This window comes from Anoplopoma fimbria, chromosome 19, assembly GCF_027596085.1.
Source record: "Anoplopoma fimbria isolate UVic2021 breed Golden Eagle Sablefish chromosome 19, Afim_UVic_2022, whole genome shotgun sequence".
NCBI lineage: Eukaryota > Metazoa > Chordata > Actinopteri > Perciformes > Anoplopomatidae > Anoplopoma > Anoplopoma fimbria.
The window spans coordinates 13762720-13782121 of record NC_072467.1 but is presented as its reverse complement, the minus strand read 5'-3'; the positions used below and the strand labels follow the sequence as shown (position 1 = coordinate 13782121).

Below are 19402 nucleotides of genomic sequence, written 5' to 3'. Positions count from 1 at the left end.
TCTACAACACCGGGGGGTGGAAGACACACGGCGGCTATCATGTGAGGAACAGGTCGCTGGAGTGAACCGCAGCGCCGACATTAACGCGTTAACCGACCTGTGAGGATAGCTTGGGACTTATATACCGACATATTGAGACAAAACCCGGGAGGACTCCAGCGGGACTGCTGCTCGTTTTCTTTCATGGACTGAGTAGCTGACAGCCGCACTTTCCTGCTCGAGCGTGAGTATGCGACTGAGCGTGTATCGGGACTGTTAATGTTGAAATGGTTCATATCTGACGTTCAGCTTGCACTGCAAGGGTAATGATTCTTTTTTTTTTTTTTTTTTTTTTTTTTAATTCGGTGCTAGTTTGTAGCTTATTCTTTCGGGGAATGTTAAGTGCCGCAGAATTATTAATCCCCGGCTGTAACTTTATAGATGGTAGAGGTGCAACAGGTGACGTGTGCAAGGCCCTGAACGAAGCTTTAGTTCTCAATTGGTTCACAAAATCAAATCTAATCTATGAATGAAATTAGAAAAACAAAACATGAAGCTGCTGCAATTTACTGACAACAATGCAATGAATAGTTACTATGTATTGAAGATACTTGGCTGGCAGATGTATGTATGTATGTATGTATGTATGTATGTATGTATGTATGTATGTATGTATGTATGTATGTGTATATATGTATATATATGTATATATATGTATGTATATGTATATATATATATATGTATATATATATATATATATATATATATATATGTGTGTATATATGTATATGTATATATATATATATATATATATGTATATATATATGTATATATATATATATATATATGTATATATGTATATATATATATATATATATATGTATACATATATATATATATATATGTATATATATATATATATATATATATGTATATATATATGTATATATATACATATATGTGTATATATGTATATATATATGTATATATGTATATATATATATATGTATATATATACATATATATATGTGTATATATATGTATATATATGTGTATATATATGTGTAAATATGTATGTATATATATGTGTATATATATACATATATATATGTATATATATATATACGTGTGTGTGTGTGTGTATATATATATATAATGTATATGTGTATATATATATAATGTATATATGTGTGTGTATATACACACACACACACACACACACACACACACACACACACACACACATTTATTTTCCCCACCAGATCAAGGTGAATCTGAGCAGAACAATCTTGTATATCAAGGTGAATTTTCCACGCAGGAGTTTCACAATTGGGTATGTCAACTTGTAGAGTTTTAGATAGTGATACAAGTGCGTCCCTCCTCTCATCTTCCATGTTGATTCCCACCTGCAGCAGGTGGCTTCGAGTCCACAGGGACCTGAAACTCAGTAAGGTGAGATAGAAATCGGGCACCCACTGGTCACGCACACCAAGTGAGCGGGTGGGCGTGGGCTCCTTTCACATGGATTATGGATTTGAGGTGAATAAGCATCAGGAAAACCAATTGGTGAAAGTGGCTTATAGTTGCTGAATGTGAGTGTTGATTAGAAGCAGTTTGGTCAGCATAAAGGGCTAACAGGTCAGAGGTCCAGGACTGGGGCAAATCCTTGAATGCTGCTTTTAAACAGGGGTTATTGAAAATATGATTGCGCTCTTGTTACCCAGTTTCAAGCAGCGAGTTGAATCAGGAATAATATTTTTGTGATTCCACAGATAACCTTAATGTAGACGCTTATATATGTGTGTGTGCCATATATATATATAATATATGACCATTTCATGTTGGTATTTATATATAATCTACCATGATGCCCATGTATGTGTGTGTATATATATATATAATGTATATGTGTATAAGCTGTATATAATGTATATGTGTATATGTGTGTGTGTGTGTGTGTGTGTGTACACACACACACACACATACACACACACACACACACACACACACACACACACACACACACACACACACACATTTATTTTCCCACCAACTTGAGCAGAACAATCTTGTATATCAAGGTGAATTTTCCACGCAGGAGTTTCACAATTGGGTATGTCAACTTGTAGAGTTTTAGATAGTGATACAAGTGCGTCCCTCCTCTCATCTTCCATGTTGATTCCCACCTGCAGCAGGTGGCTTCGAGTCCACAGGGACCTGAAACCCAGTAAGGTGAGATAGAAATCGGGCACCCACTGGTCACGCACACCAAGTGAGCGGGTGGGCGTGGCTCCTTTCACATGGATTATGGATTTGAGGTGAATAAGCATCAGGAAAACCAATTGGTGAAAGTGGCTTATAGTTGCTGAATGTGAGTGTTGGTTAGAAGCAGTTTGGTCAGCATAAAGGGCTAACAGGTCAGAGGTCCAGGACTGGGGCAAATCCTTGAATGCTGCTTTTAAACAGGGGTTATTGAAAATATGATTGCTCTCTTGTTACCCAGTTTCAAGCAGCGAGTTGAATCAGGAATAATATTTTTGTGATTCCACAGATAACCTTAATGTAGACGCTTCTCATTTCAGTCTACATAGGGAATGCTATGTGAATGAATCATGGCGTTATGTATGGAGTGCTGAGGTCACAGGTGCTAATAGGAGCCCAAAACCTGCAATGCACTGTACAGGAAGTTAATAAGAGAGCATGTTTGTCTCCATTGTCTTGCTTTTTTTTATTATTGTGCCCTCCATAGAGAGTCATTTGTGTCCCGAAATCATAACTAAACTGAAGATTATAACAATTGTATGTAGAATTTCCCTTTTGTTTCCATTTATGCTTTGAACTCCACCTCCTATTGCTCTGCGGCCAAACCTCAACACGTTAATCTCTGACCATTTCATGTTGGCATTTCCTACTTATCTCTACCATGATGCCCATGGGAGGGAAAAAAAGAAAGCGGTTGGACAAGCTGTCACTTCCTGGAATGAGTGGTTGACTTATAAGGGGGTGCCACCGCATATAAGCCCACGGGGGGAGAAGCAGCAAGACAAAAATACACCAGGGAGCCTAAGTGTCACTGGCTGACCAGTTTGCTGCTGTCAGATGAGAAAGGCCAAGTTGAGCGCCACTATGTCGGAGGGATTTCTTTCCCACAAGATTGGGTTGGGAAACAAACATTTGAGTTGTAGGCTAATTTGAAATGGGTCCTCGAAGGAAAATGTAGGTTAAAGCAGGGAGGAGGCAGTTTAATGATGTTTAAAGTCAGTTTAGAAAATGAAGTCCGTGACGGGAGGCTTTGGCCCATCACAGGTCATATCAGATAGACGGCGTTCCTGTTGGCTGCTCTCCAAATGCAGATGCCTCTTCCGTCCTTCCGATGGTTAATGCCTTATTCAACAACAAGACTATGCTGCAATAAAAAAATGCTATTCCAGCATTGGCAACTGCCTAAACTGTAAAGCAACCCAAAAAAAGGAAGATGGACTTATCAAAAAGAGAAAAACTAACATGGTGACGCCCATAATCCAAGTTGGCGACGGCCAAATCGCCGAACTCGAGGCTTCAAAACGGCAGCCAACGTCCCGATGACTGTGTCCACCTCTTATACGTCTATGGTATTTCTTCATTGAAAAAATGGAAGAAAAAAAAATTGGAGTAATAAAGTTTCTCCACCGACTGTTGCCATTTCAAAATGAATGGGCGCGTAAGTGTTAATAGCGTCTTCGCCTCTGCGCTCAATTACCTGATCCACTTCCTCAACACGTACGCAGTTGTTGCTAAGCAATGCATTTGTTACTACCACCCGCCAAGCTCGACCCAGAAAGCCTGAATTAAGAATTTTTGGGGCCACTTTTTTATTTTTCCTTTATAAATTGTGCATTTCAAACGTGATGTTTCAATCTTATATTGACATTGACTCAGTTTTGATGCATATGTTGTAAGAGTAGCGTGACTCCTTGAAGGAATAACAATAAGTGTGTAGGATGTGTGCTGTCGAGCGAGACAGAGAGGCGGTCTCTCTGCTCAGAACGGACAGGTGTTGCCGATCATAGCAAAGAGAAATTGGCAGTTGTTAAGTGGTAGCAAATGTACAGTGTAGGTTTCAGTTTGTCCTTGAATCGAGGTGTCACGATTATGATTCTAAATAGATAATCGATGGAACTGAATTTGCGATTTTGACCTTCAAAACCAAACATGACTGTGAGCAACAGATTGTATTGGTATCACTGAAATTGGTATCCAACTTGCTAGCCATGTGTTTGTGTGTGTGGTGCACGTGTGGATTTTACTTCATGTATAAATGCTCTTATTTCCAATTCAAGTTCAACGGTTTAGGGTCTGCATGTTGGAGCCGCTATTCGCTATCTGCTTATTAGCTTACAAAATCCTACACTTATCGAGGACACATGGGTCCAAATCCCGCCCCTCAAAATGGGGTATTAAATTGTATCTAAACCGACTCTGCACTGTCTATTGCACTTCAAGGCTGTAGCACAAGCCAACCCATGAGAGCTGATCTATCAAGACGTATTTATTTATCCAGTTAAGTTTTTGTACAGTTGTTAATTACGGTATCAACAAAATTTGAACATGATAAATAGGGATTTATTAATCATTAGACGTATGGTTTGCGGCAAAATTCGAGACACCCTTGAATTTAATGTATTGTCCAATCATCTAATTACTGTGCAACGTGGACACACTGTGTGGGATATAATGTCCCAACAACCGCTTGCATATTGTAAGACTAATCCCCAAACCTCTACAATGTCTGGTGTTAATATCGTGAGGATTAAGGGTTTGATTTCAGGGCTCGCATGCACCAATTAAAGCCTGCCTCGGTACAAGCAAGCATATGGCCTTGCATCGTTCAAGCCACGCTACTGCAGTCTGTGTCGTAAGAGGGGCTGAGTGAGGCCTGACTCATGTTCTCGCTCATAAGCTTATATTGTTTTGATTCATTTATTTGTTAAGCAGTCGTAGCTTCTTAGCTGCACAAGAGTTGGTGGCTATAAGCTTATAAATATCTATGAGCTACATTTGTAGTCCCTGATATGTATTTATTACCTAAAATCCAAGTTCTGGACTTTGATATACGGAAAGGTAAATTAATGGGGGAGGGGAAGATGGAAATTCTAATTGGATAAGAACACAAGTCATTGAAGCTTTTGTTTAACATGTATCAAGGTTTTTAGTCTGGAACAATGCAAAACACAGTTTATTGCACTGAACATCAGTTTGACTATGTGGAAATATGCTATTTTGTTATTTCAGCTGCTAGGTCCCAGGTTAGGTTGTACATTGGTGTTCAATTTCAACTGATATGTTCCAGTAAGTGGCAATAGAATATACAAAAAATATATATTTGTGTTAATAAGAACAATATTGTTGAACCATAGACTTACAATACAGTTAGATATTTAAGCTCAATGCAACAAGTCTTTTGAAATAAGTCTTAAGTCAAGTCTCTCTCTATGTTAAACTTTTTATTACAAATAACACATTTTCCCAGAATATTCTGTACTAATTCAGCCTAATATTATAAGGTAGCGTCAACTCATGTTTTTATGTTGAAACAACTTGATATTTTCGAAGTGTATTATCTTTTTCTGTAGTTCCCTATCAACACTAAAAATACCTATCATTGCAATACATGTAGTTATGCTACTGATGTCAACAATGCCAATTAAGGCCTTGTTACTAATCCTTTCCTTTTACAGTCATATTGGATTTATTGGTGTTTAACACATGTTTGGACACTCCCCCATGCTTTGGTATAACCTTTGTACCAAAGGTAAGAATCAACACCATGCCCTTATTAGTAAAACCGTATTCAAAGTGTGATAGGGTAGATCCTTAAAAAGGAATCTTTAACCCCAACTAAGGCATTTGATTAGCTGTCGAACACAGACATTGTTATCTCGCTCCCTTTATACCCTTTAAATTAGATTACAGACTGCTGTTAGAACAGCGTTGAGAGCTCTGGGAGACGGACTCATTCTTCACCTCATGGTATGTAAAAACGGTGGTGTCTTTACAACATGTGCGTTTTTCTGGACCCCCAAATGCATCAACGGTATTTTTGTGCTTTTAATCTTAACTTCAAAGAAGAAGAATTACTACTGTTAGTAGCAATTCTCAATATTCCATCAGATGTAAGTTAATGTTTTTCTACAGAATATTGTTGTAAGTGTCAAAGCGTTGGTATAGAATTTATTGTAAGAGTCGTAGAAATACCAAAACAAAAACCTTCAGGAACCTCAAAATACATGGTGATGAAGGTAAAGACTGCAGTTTTTTGGTTTCCTTTTTTTTTTTTATGTTGTGATTTTATCCCAACAGCAAGATGTTGCCACTGCCTCTGGCTACTGTTAATAAAAAGGGATTTTCACATGTCCTTAGTATGATATGCTCAGCCTGTGAGGGCCTTGGGATTTCATTGTCTATTGTCTATATTTGTACTTGTAAGTTTTACATTTTATATTTCCTTGCCAAGAGTTGACTAGATTATAACCTGTCTGTACAGTAAATATAAAGTTCGAGCCAAAAGGCTATTTGTGTTGCTTAGCATAAATGCAAAAGCCTGGCTATTTGTGTTGCTTAGCATAAATGCTAAAGAAATAAACTGTGTTCAATAGCACAGACATGGCTTTTCATTTAACTTTTGGGAAAAAATGTGAATTGGTATGAGTTGAGCGTTTTTCATCTCTGTGTGATTCCAGAGTGATTTCCATCCATTTGAATGTTGTCCGTTTTCAATATCTGATATTTACATCTGATAGACCCAACAAGAGATACAAATCTTTCTTCCCTTTTCCTTCTTCCTTCTTGTTATGAACTGCCTTTTGACTCCCCTGGGCAATGCTAATGATCATGCAGAAGAACAGTAAACAGTTAGAGCTCATATGTGTGTGTTAGTTTGGGTGTCAGTGACCAAAGTCGTAAAACTCAGCTGTCCCCTAAAGGCTGCAGGCGTTGTAAGACTTCTTATGTTACAGTGTAGTCCAGCTGAAGAACTCAAACATGGCAGCCATGCCTCAGGTTATGCCTCCTATAGTAATGGCCCTGACAGATCACATACGCTGTAAACCACAGCGTAACCTGAGAGCGGTTTACAGTACGACAGATACAATTAGTATGAAACCTGCTGTAGATGGGCTTTGACTGTTGCAAAGGCATACAAAAAAATGCCTTTTTTATTTCGCCTTTTTTTGGATCATAGTAGTCTTTTTAACTTTAACAAATTTTTCAGTAGATTCTTTGAATAGGAATATGCAAATTTCCCCCTAAGCACACCTGTCACATTTTACTCTCTGTGGCCTTGAATTTCACTGCAATGTTTACAACCTCTATGGAAAGGGCACAATCCTGGTTAGAAGTAGAGCTAACTCAATAATGTCCTTTGTGCAGAATAACACAGTTACCATGCCATAAGTCATGAAAAAGAAAAAATTGCAAGTTGAATTTCTGTGATAATTTATTTGACAAAAATTGGAAAACACTGGAATCTTATGTATCCAACATCCAAAAGTGTAACCAGTGTAGGAAAAAATCTCTTTGTGCTATATACATTATTATATTACTATTTACAATTTTACAACCTCTGTTTAAAGCCTCTCCTGTCCTCTCCGTAATGAAATGTGTAAACAGCCTGCAGTTCAGTAGAAGTTTCACGGAGTTGTTGTCACTTGTCTTTCTGTCTCAGGCGAGTCAATCATGGCTTCCTAGTTTTGCTGAGGATTGCACAATTTAATGTTTTTTACAGGATTTGTTTAGAGTAAACCGTTTATTTGGGACAAGATTTTAAATGAGGCATGTAGAACTAAAAAGCTTTGTTTCACCATTTTAGGCTTAGTTTGTTGCTTTTTCTTAAGGACGCGTTCGTAACACATAATGTGTTCAAAGGCCATTGGAAAGATGGAGTTTTTTTACAGCTTCTGGCTTGGAGAAACAGTGGAGTTTTGCTGATGGATTAAAGAAAACATGATTTTCAATCCTGCCGGCGAGTTTTGGAGTTCAGAGGGTTAAAGGTACCCTGTGAAGATTTTGACCACTAGTAGCGCTATGGAGCGACGTCGATTACAAGTGGCTCCCCAGTTTGTTTGTATTGTGAATGTGCACGAGTGGCAAAATTCACAACCTGCCATCGGCTTCGTGCCGTTTAGCTGATCGGCAGTTGGTCCGCTGCGATAACTACCCAAGAAATGTAGCGGTGAAGTAGAAGACTGCTAGCTAGCAAACACGGATGTAGACAATGCAAGATTTAAAATATTTAACAAATGGTTTGCAAATGTTTTACGAGAAATTAAATGCACTCAAAGTGTTTGTTAGACCTGATAAGACAGAGTGCTTTTTGATGAGAAGCACTGAGTCTAGACATGACTTGTATGTTTACAAGAGAACTCAACAGGGCAGTTTTAAAGAACGGTCTGAACATCATGCTCTTTTCTGACATACTGTCATTTACTTTTTTGCATTTCCATATCAAATGAAACGCACACATTTAGCCTCTGTTCTCTACATTACATTCATGACCCACTGCACTGTGCTGTAGTCTCCCACCAGGGGAATAACAAATATGCAGCTGATGAGTAGTTTGCTCCCTCTCAGAGCCCCTTATCTGTGGGTTAAGTATGGGTGTTGCTCTCAGCTGTGGGCCAGCCTGATGTGGCCTCTAGATATTCACGCAGAAGTTTCCCCTCCGGAAAGGCTGTTAGCAGTTGGTTGTTTGTATGATTTGTCAGTCTTTGTTGTGTGTTTTTAGTGAATCCCTATAATAAAACTAGGGCTGCAGGACATACCATTTCAGCGCCGACACTGCTATGTGCGTATGTGAAACAGTCACAGGAAAAATTGGCATGGCATGATTGAAAATAACTCAATCATGCCATGCAATGTTTCCCATTAATTACCCAAGAGAGCTTCATAATGTACCACAAATCTTTTTACACTTCTCAATGGGTTGCGCCCGCACAGTCTGCCTGGGGTTTCAACTGGTCGGCAACCTCCTTCTGCCGAGTGAAGCCAAAGTGAAGTGTCTTTCGCTCTACTGACCATCAGGGGGCGACTCTTCGGGTTGAAAAAGAAGTCAGATTGTAAACATTGTCAACATGAGTTTATGGTCTCAATCTCTAGTTTAAAGTCTTCTTCAATACACCATGATATCCATTTGATAAATCATGGGACATTTAGATTTTAATGGACCATAAAGCAGGGTATGCTTTAGGGCGGGCTTACTGTGATTGACAGGTCACTGCTGCTACCAGAGCCGCATGCGGCGTTGCTACGTAACTCCTCCCTAATCAAAATATGGTTTACGTCTGTTCAGCGGTTGCAAAAAGCCAAGATGGCAACGGCGAAAATTGAACTACAGGCTTCATAACGGCAGTCCACAGCTGGATGACATCACGTCGACTATGTCCACTTCTTATTTGCAGTCTATGGTTTTAACTCAGGGGGTCAGCGGAGGTCGCTTCTTCGTGGGATCTCTTCCCTGCGCTTGCTTGCCCCTCTTCCGGGCACGTTTCGTCTTTGGTGGTGCACTGCGACGGGCTCTAGGTCGCCTTTTGAAAAGCCTGTAAAGTGAAGGTTGCAGATTTTTCCCTGTAAGTCAGGGGTCTTGCCCTGTCATCCATTCACATCTATACAACCACATACAACAATGTGTTTCTGAATACATTATTTTACTACACAGCATTTTTGTATGTAAAGAAAACTAAAAGTTCTTCATAGATCTAGCCTCTTCATTTTTTATCAAATCTTCTCATATCACATGATGACATATCGTCATCTAGTGAAGATGGATGTATGTCTTCATATAGCAAAATATGTCTCATAAAAAGAAATATTGCAAAGTCAGATCTTGCCAATATCATGCTAAAACGTTTTTTTAAGATGAACTAGACGACCTAGATGTTGTTCTAGAAGTAATCAAAACTAAGGATGCAGTGCAAATACAGGATGCTGAGTGAGTCATGGGAAGAAATGGGCCAGATGCTTCTCTAAACCTTCTTCTACACTGAGATGCCATTACATAGACCAAGATAAATTGACATGAATTTATCAGTTGTATGAAGAACAGTTCTGAAAGCAAACCCAGTACTGTAGGACCTTACATCCACACATGAGCTGGCCTTCAAACCGACAAGTAAAGATTGGAGGAGTCATTATGAAAACAAATGCCCGACTTTGAGCCCTGAACTCTCAGACATTTCAGATTACATCTAACTAAATTTGATGATGCTGATCCAAACAATATACACAGCATTGTTGTGAAAACTATTGTCATTGTAGTTCATTCAGGACTTTGTGGTCCTTTTGTCCAGATCTCGCCACTGCAGCGTGATTAGCCGTTCGGTCGCATCAACTCCCCGACATTCCAGCTGCTCACACTTCCTGCTTTCAGAAGAAATCACTGCTGCTGGAGATAATCAGCATCGCCACGTCTCCTTGCCAAGACTGCACGCTCTGCGGTCAGATTAAAATTCCCCACATTTCAAAACTAAAGAATCTGCAACAGTTTTCTGTACCGTGTCTATTTGTAAAGCCCTCTCCTCACAAGTTCTGTCTCTCTGTGGTCCGTCCTTCTCACTCTGTGTTTTTCCTCTCCTTCTTGGCATCTAGTCTGTCTAGGCAGGAACTTGTTGACTCAGCTTTGATCCCTCTCTCAGACATTCAAAACACACACACACACACACACACACACACACACACACACACACACACACACACACACACACACACACACACACACACACACACACACACAACAAAAGTTCTGTTATGTTGTAAGTGATAACTTATCCTGCAAATCCTGTGACCAACATAAGGCCTTAATTCAGATCTTTTCTGCACCTTGCTTTTTTAAATATCAGAATATAAAAAACAACACGATTATATAAATAATTTTTTTTGTGTCATGGCTTTTTATGACTTTAATTAAAAATACTATGAACTCATTATCTGTCACTGAGTGTTGTAATGGAGACCCCGACAGCTATCAGTCAGTGATCTCTGTTTGCTGTCTTAGAGGGAAGTACATATCCAGTTTCATACTACTAACCCGACCCATCCGGGTTCTAACATTACTCACCTGCTTTCATTTTAAGTTCGGTTTTAGAAAAATGCAGCTGGGGTAAAAAAGAAAAAAAAAAGGCCATAATGGAATTTCACTTCATTTTTTTTGGCACTGCCAATATGCAACGCTCACAATGCGTGGTCTGATTGACAGGTCATGACATGGGTGTCAACCCTACAAAGCAATATTGTTTTTGGTGGTTGTCTTCAAAATGTTTATAAAAAGCTAGTGTTACCTTGTGCAATATATTGTAGTAATGGGGAAAGTTATACACTATCTTTGATTCCATCGAATAACCCACTCATCATGGATCCAGAACTGCAAATCAATCCTTCTGATTCAGGTGAAGATCCGTTAGAAAGTACAAACCTTCCCGAACTTGCGGCATCCTCATCAGAGCAATCCACCTCCAGGATCGTCACACATGATGTCACATTGGCTCCATGGTTAAAGCCAATATCTTCAGTTCCCCCTTAGTGGGAGCCAGGTTGGATTTTCTTCCGCAACTTCTTTTTCTCTTTCTTAGGGTCATTTCGTCATTCTTTTCAACAAACTGTGGTTGGCTAGCTTGACAATATCCCCATGCAGAAACATCTCTTCTCCCCCCCCCCATCCTTCCTTCCTCTACCATTTAGTTGAACACAGCAATACAGCTTCCACTCTTCCAATTATGTCTGATGGCAAATACAGCAGGCATATCTCTCATACCTCTGCAATAATCTTAACAATCTCCATCAAGCTCCCGTCTAAATCAGTTGACTCTTTTGGTGGCCGCCTAATTGGCTTGTGTGACTCCACTCCGATGATCCACCTGTTTTGCAACTTTTTGTCAAGGATACTCATAAAGTCCAAAGATTATTACATTTTTTGTAAGTATCTCTTGTTACAAGCAGAGAAGCAGTTCAGACTCTTGCAGTGTTGCATCCCTTTGTCGTAGTGCGTTGAAGGAACAGATTATGGTTTTTAGCACAACCCAGTTCCTTGAAGTCAAAAGACGGTACATGAGTAATTTTAGGTCATTATGACAGTAGATCACTATTTAACCAAAATGTGAATGTAATGTGTACCCTCTATTGTCTTGTTTACACTGGCCTCTGAAAATGGCACAAAATCTCCAGTTTTATACAAAGAAATGGTAAAATATGGTAATTTTGAGTTTTGGTTGTGACTGAAGCGTCTCTTTGTCTGTAGCCCAGAGACACATTTGTCCTGCTCTACTTGTCACCTGTTTGCTCCAGTTCCTTGTACCTCAGGCGCTCTGGTAACCTGATTCCAAACTGTGAGATGTCATAACCATGACTTGTCAGACTTCTGATATAGAAAAATTATTCTATCCTGATTTAGGTAATTCAACCCTTGATAAAGCACGTTTTCTGGTAGTTCAATTAATAACTATTTTATAACTAGTAAAGCCTATTTTTGTTTACTCCTGTGGGAATTAAATACTTTATTTATGAAAAGTATGTTAGGGACTTTTCTTCTCATTGTAAATTATTATAAATACAGGTCTAGCCTAGTGGACAACAAATGTAATATGAAACAAGCTAGTCTAGTTGTAAAATATACTGTGAAATTATATTTACTGTGTTTGTTTTAACCAGACGCAGTGTTACGGACTATAAACCAGCTAACATAACTTTTTGACTGGTAGCTTAGCTAAATGAGCTGAGCTGACTAGAAATATCTCCTGTTGCCAAGTGATATCGAAGGTCCGTTCTATTTCCTGGAGCAGTGCATGGCGTTTCTATTTCACAAGAACCTCATGGGATGGCAATGATTGTTCCAGGTATTAACAAACCCTCAGGCCTTACCAGGCCTTGATTACCTAAGACGTAAACAATATGAATCAATGGCCGTAATTTTATCCCTTTGGCAAGTGACCATGGCGTAAGTGGGTTAATGCCTGTGAGGTGTCCCTAATCAGAAATAAATGGAGGATGGGGGGCCAGGACGTGGAGGGGGCAGAGGGCACCTCCTCGTGCATTAGCCCTCACGTTATTCTAGCATCTGAGGGATTTGGGGATCACGATAGAATTAACATCAGATTTTGTACTGGGTTCTCTCTGTATAAAATACAGGATTCAGATCTCTCTAATGCTAGGCTTTAGAATTATTTTTGAATTCACTGTAACATTTGATTATGCTGTGCCACTTTGTCTTGAAAGACGAGTTGTTTTCCAATCGGAGATCCAAGACCTTTATCTCGTGTATAGGGATTATTACAAGATTTGTTAAAGTTAATGATGCTACAGATGGGAGAAAAAAAAAGATAGATATATTCCCTTATGTTACAGGCATAGATTTCTGACCATTAATTTCATCGGTGGCTGGGGAAATAGATAATTATTAGTTTAGAATAAGGATATTCAGCTTGTGCAGAAGCTTGCCTTTAAATAAACAAAGAGAACAAAGTGAAAGAAATGGTACAAATGAAAAAAAACAAAAGGCAGCAATAATAGCATGCTTAGTGCTGGACCAGGAAGTGTCATTATGCTCTGTCATTTTGCAAAGGTTTTGATAAAATTTTAAAATGATCCTTATTGTATTAATTTGCTTTATTTCAAAACATTGTGATGAGCAGTTTGATATATATATATATATATACATAGCTTAGCATGAAGCCTGAAAGCAGGAAACATCAGCCAGCCTATGAGTATTAAACAAACATGGTAAAATGTATTAATAAATCAGCTCTAGTGTTGTTGGTTGTTGTGTTTTTTCTGAACCAGCATAGCTGTTATTTACTTCCTCCAGACTTTATGCCAAGATAAGTTTGACACAAACAGGTGCAATGATCTCAACTCTTGACACCTGGCCTTTACATCTAATAGGCAATATCCTTCACATACATATCCATAAATGTCGTTAAGTATCCTCTTTCTTTTGAAAGGTGCTTGTATTGCAGGTTACACCTCCATTATGGACACTGGAAGCTACTGAAATAGCTGACTTGATTAACAAGTCATCCATTCTACGTTCAGGAATAGATATAGATTAAATGAATGTTCAGCGTTAATAGAAAGACATGGGCTTCTATGTATAGTGCACCCTTAGGTCCTGTGGAGTCACAAGTAGGAAGCTGTAAGTCGGTGTAATCACCTATTGGCTCATTACAGTCATGGAAGTTCTAATGACCAGACTGTAGAGACTGGCTGAGCGTTCACGATTACCAAACAAAATGGTTTAAATTTTCTCACACACATGATTTAAATGGCAATTTTTTTCACCAATTTTAACTTTATTGCAATAGAACAGTAAAAAGCATGAACTGAAAAGCAGATTGGAATAGAAAGATTTCTTCTTGTTGATGAGTAAGAGATGAGCTAAGCTGAAATATTAGTACATGTAAAAGCCTGGAAAGCAGTTAAAATGTTGGTTGACGAGTAAGCGTTTGAAAAAGGTTAAAGAGTAGTTCTGCTATTCAAGCAGTGGTTGAGTTAGACTTTCTCATTGTCCATCATTTTAACAGACATGGTTGTAAAAATTCCTTCATTATCTATTATAAACTTTCGTTTAAATGTTTTTCTATATAATGAGACATGAGCCTAATGATGGTTTAAACATGGAATTTGTGATTCTAATCCTATAGACTTATTAGTTATACCACGATATTTTGTCAAAATGACGGACGGCCTTCAGATTTTTTTCATTTCATTCATAGATTGCTGTCAGGACGTGATGCAAATTTTCACAAAAAAATATCAGAAATTGTTCTTAAATATTACCAAGCCTGCCTTTTTAAGAGTGTGCATCTGAAAGTGAGCACATAAATAAAGTATACATAAACAATTATATTCTCTGATAATGTTTGACACCAATACCAGGGTGACCAAGCCAATGAATCCACCAGTCAGCTAGTCAGTCCATGACAAAAATACCTGTTCCTGTGTTCCTGGATCTGCGAACATTTTAATATATCACCTTTTAGAACAGAAAAAGAAAACATCCACTGAAAATCTGCTTGGAGTAGAAACATCTCCATGTGTTGTGCTGATATCTCCCACACGCCCAAAAATGCATACCGAGCTATGCACTTCCTGTAACAAGACTCTCAGAATGCACCCAACCAGATATCAGTGCAGGCTTCACTGTATATGTTACCCCTGACCTGACTGGTCAGAGCCAGACAAAAGTAGGGCTGTCGGTCTCTGAGCTCATATCAGGATGTTATTTAAATCAAATTCCTTGAATGTCCTTGTTTCCATTGCTTCATTTTTCTCCCACGGTTCCCTGCGCTTTAGGGATTTGGACCAGATCGTACAGAAACTGGAGGGCTAATCTGCTAAAGGCCGTCGTCAGTAAATGCTTCTATTCAACTACTAACTGTGTGTGTGTGTGTGTGTGTGTGTGTGTGTGTGTGTGTGTGTGTGTGTGTGTGTGTGTGTGTGTGTGTGTGTGTGTGTGTGTGTGTGTGTGTGTGTGTGTGTGTGTGTGTGTGTGTGTGTGTGTGTGTGTGTTTAAATGCAGGTCTGGGGGGGATAATTGTAATCGAGAGCCTTCTGTGTGCTGCCAAACTGTTAGGTAGCAGAGATCTGAGACCCCCTCTGGGCCACTCAAAGACTTAAAGGGAAAGTGTGCGTTTCTTTGGAAGTGTGTGTGTGTGTGGTGGGATAGCTGACTGGGAAAAAAAACTAAAGGGACAGCCCTTGTGCAGCATGCACTGTCCCTTGCCATGACGTACGCTTGCCTGCATAGAGAATGCATCCTCAGGTTTTCATGGGATCTTGTTTCAGGCCTGTTGGACACTGTGTGTGTGTGTGTGTGTGTGTGTGTGTGTGTGTGTGTGTGTGTGTGTGTGTGTGTGTGTGTGTGTGTGTGTGTGTGTGTGTGTGTGTGTGTGTGTGTGTGTGTGTGTAAGTTGGTGTACGTGCAGACCCTTATCTGTGTGTGAGGAAACAGTATCTTTCCCCCAGCAGCAGATTCCACGGCTGTAATAGGGAGAATAATGCTGCGAGGCTTCCAACGATCGGGATCTGAAACTTAACGTTGACAGAGATGATATCTGAGAAACAGTTGGCATCAGCTTCAAATGACTTAAGAGTCAGTGTGGGATATAAGAGGAATCCATTGGTTGATATCGGGTAAAGCATTTTATGCAGAATGGCCAGGTTTTTCCCAAAGAAAACGTGTGCTTGCTTGAATTGAAAATTTTCAGTTAAAGCATATAAAGAAGATGAAATCTATGTAGTATTTGAAGCACTGAAAGGGTTTGAGGCTGTCTCAAAGTGTAAGAGCCAAAGAGGATTAAATCAGTTGAAGTGTAGCCCATTTGCTGCCTTTCAACAGTTTGAGAGTGTAAAGGCCTTTGCACTGCAATTCTGTATTTTTTGGATGCATTTTTTGAATTGTTGCATTCCTTTTATAATTTATTTTGCACATTGAACTATTAACATTTTTCAACCTCTCCTGTCCTTTCATTCTCTGCTCTCTGTTCAGCAGCCCGTGGTTCAGCTCTAGTTTCGCAGAATTTTCGTCTCCTGACTGTTGGTCTCAGGAGAATCAATCAAGACTTCCCAGACACGCTGAGGAGCTCAGAATTGAATGTTTTTTTTACAGTATCTGGTTAGAGCAAACGGTTTATTTGGGTCAACATTTTAAATGAGACATGTAGAATAAATGGGTTTAATGACATATCTTAATTTTAAGCATCGATTTGGGTGTTTTTTTTTTTTATGACTGAAGCGTTTGTAAAACACGAAGTCGGAAAGACGAAAATCTGATGTGGAGATCTGATATGTTGTTTCTTACAGTTTCTGGTTTGATAAACGTAAGAATTTTGTAATTGTTTAAAGAAAGCATGCTTTTCAATACTGCCGGTGGGTTTTGGGGGTTCAGAGTGGGGATCATGTGGGTATGTAGAGTCCCTATCAAAGCTAGCTACGAAATAAGACAACCCAGCCTGTTTTTTGTGGGCTGCCAAGATCAGAAAACGTGATTAAACCCTTTCTATGTCACATGCAGGCATTAGAATATAACCCCTGAACCACTAAATACAAATAATATTGTATCAAATGGCAATGGGACAATGTGAAAGAGTTCATTCGTAATGAACAAATAGAGAAATATCAGCAAGGGAAGTGATTCTCCCCTGACAGCGGGGTAAACTCCCTACATGTGTTGTGAGGCTGTGAGCCTGGAACAGTTTGTACAGCGGGGAGACAAAGTATGCAGTCTGCTGAGCACATCTGATGAATTTTCAGGGTTGTTTTCTTCTGCATCTTGTGCCTCCACCGAGCCGCTGCTGGCGTGTAATGCTGCTGACCGTGTGACCGCTTTGTCTGTAGCCGCCGCGTTTGAGCTTCTCTCATGACCGCTCAGCTGAACCCCCTCCAGGCGCACTCGCTGTCATAATCCTATCAGGCATTCAGTGGAGCCGGAGGGAGGGGAAATATCTTTGTTGTAGAGAGAAAAAAAATATGTGCAGCTAAATTAATGACTGTTTGAACTCTGCAGGGTTGTTGTTGTTGTTGTTGAATTATAGTTCCTATGGGGGATGTATGGTCATCGCAGCGGAGGACAGGACACTCCACGGCCACATGAGGCAACACATGGACCACTGCTAATTTATTTGGAATGTGACCTCTCCTTTTTATGATTTCAAAGTTTTCCACTACCTAGTGTATGTCCTTATGTTTTCCAGAGGATAATGTGCATCATAAACACAGACCCTTTTCTGTGGCAAATGTTTAAAATTGTTTAAGTTATTAGTTTCTATAGTAAGGAGCTTTTTTCAACAATGTTTCAGAACCAGGCGGCAATCTCTGGTTCTGCAGAGTGAAGACAATGCAGAAGTGTCTTAAATCTTGCATTCTCTCTACAGACAAGCCTCTTCTGGTTGCAAAAAGAAGTCTGATTGTATAGAAGTCTATGAGAAAATGACTCTACTTCTCACTTGATTTATTCCCTCAGTAAACATTGTAAACATGAGTTTATGGTCTCAATCTCTAGTTCAAGTCTTCTTTAATGCAGAATGATGTTCATTTAGTAAATGATGGTCCATTAAGAATAAAATAGAGCATAAAGCTGATATGCTTCCCTTCATTGGCTGCAAAAAAAAACATGTCGTTGGCCATAATCCAAGATGGCGACGGCAAAATTACGCCAAACTCAAGGTTTCATAACGGCAGTCCACAAACTAATGGGTTTTGGACTTGCACTTTAATTCAGTCTATGGTCAAAGTTGATTAGATTCAAATTCAAATAGAAAGGTGCACTCAGTAGATTGCAGTTGTCCGCTAGATGTGTCTTCAACGACCTCTGCTTTTTTTGCGTTTTTGAATGAATATAACCCACAATTGGCTAACCCAAACATACCGTCCAAAACTATTAAAGTGAGCAAACTGTTTCTTTCTAGAAATTTTACACAGGATATATGACTGATCGCCTGGTTCTTGATTGATTTTTATTTCCAGTCACTTATGTGTCTTTGTCTGCAAATGTTTTTTGTTGTTATTCGTTTGTTTCAGAACGAGCTTAGCATGACGGCACACACCGCGTCATAGGAGTCCAGCACTGACAGCGTGGAAGGAGTGAACAGGAAAAGGAAGCAGGAGACCAAGAAGAGATAGGACACTTTTTTTCTTTTTTTTTTTAAAGCATCAGAGCAGATGGGAGAGACGGAGGATGAGCGTACTGCGCAGGCCGGCGTGCTCTTCGAGAACTTTGTCCAGGCGTCCACCTGCAAAGGGACTCTGCAGGCCTTCAGCATCCTCTGCAGGCAGCTGGAGCTGGACCCTCTGGACTACAGCAACTTTTATGGCTCTCTGAAAGCGGCGATCAGCACCTGGAAGGTCAATGCCCTGTGGACCAAACTGGACAAAAGGGCACAGCACAAGGTCTACAACCAGAACAAAGCCTGCCAGGGCACCAGGGTAAGACAGACCAACTGGAGGGACTAACCTGCACTGGAGGTTGAGGCTACTAATAGACATGGGAAACCAGTTTGGTGCAGTATCTTAGCGTGTCTAAGATAATGGGAGGGTATTCATGCCTGTCTGAGCAATGAGCAACCACACATATTCAAGTTGCGCTGGCTTGGATGAATGGATTTAGCACTAACCTAAAGATGCAATGTGTGAGATGTGGCAACATACTCCAAAGAAATAGGTGGCAGCATTTTACCTCTACCACTGGGTCCATACCAGTTATCATCAGTTATAGGGAAAAAAAAGCAAAGAAAACTAACAACATGGCAAATTTTCGACCAAACTCCTGAAACTTTAGATTAGCCTTCTGTGTGCTAACTGCGTCACTGACCGGGGGCTGTACGGTCTGTGTAGGCTTTGATAGTATAATTATTGGATAGAATCCAAAGTGGCTGAAACAAGAAAATTACTTGAAAAGATATTT

The 19402-nt window shown here is 39.6% G+C and overlaps 1 protein-coding gene across 2 annotated transcripts in view; it reads left to right on the top strand.

Annotated features, from left to right (window-relative positions):
• mical2b (microtubule associated monooxygenase, calponin and LIM domain containing 2b) overlaps positions 1 to 19402 on the top strand; it is a 62614-nt gene continuing 43212 nt past the window's right edge. For both annotated transcript variants that reach the window (XM_054619335.1, XM_054619336.1), the window contains exons 1-2: positions 1 to 223; positions 18520 to 18924. In XM_054619335.1, coding sequence (XP_054475310.1) covers positions 18661 to 18924 — 264 coding nt within the window. In that variant the 5' untranslated portion in view covers positions 1 to 223; positions 18520 to 18660. The remainder of the gene's footprint in view (positions 224 to 18519; positions 18925 to 19402) is intronic.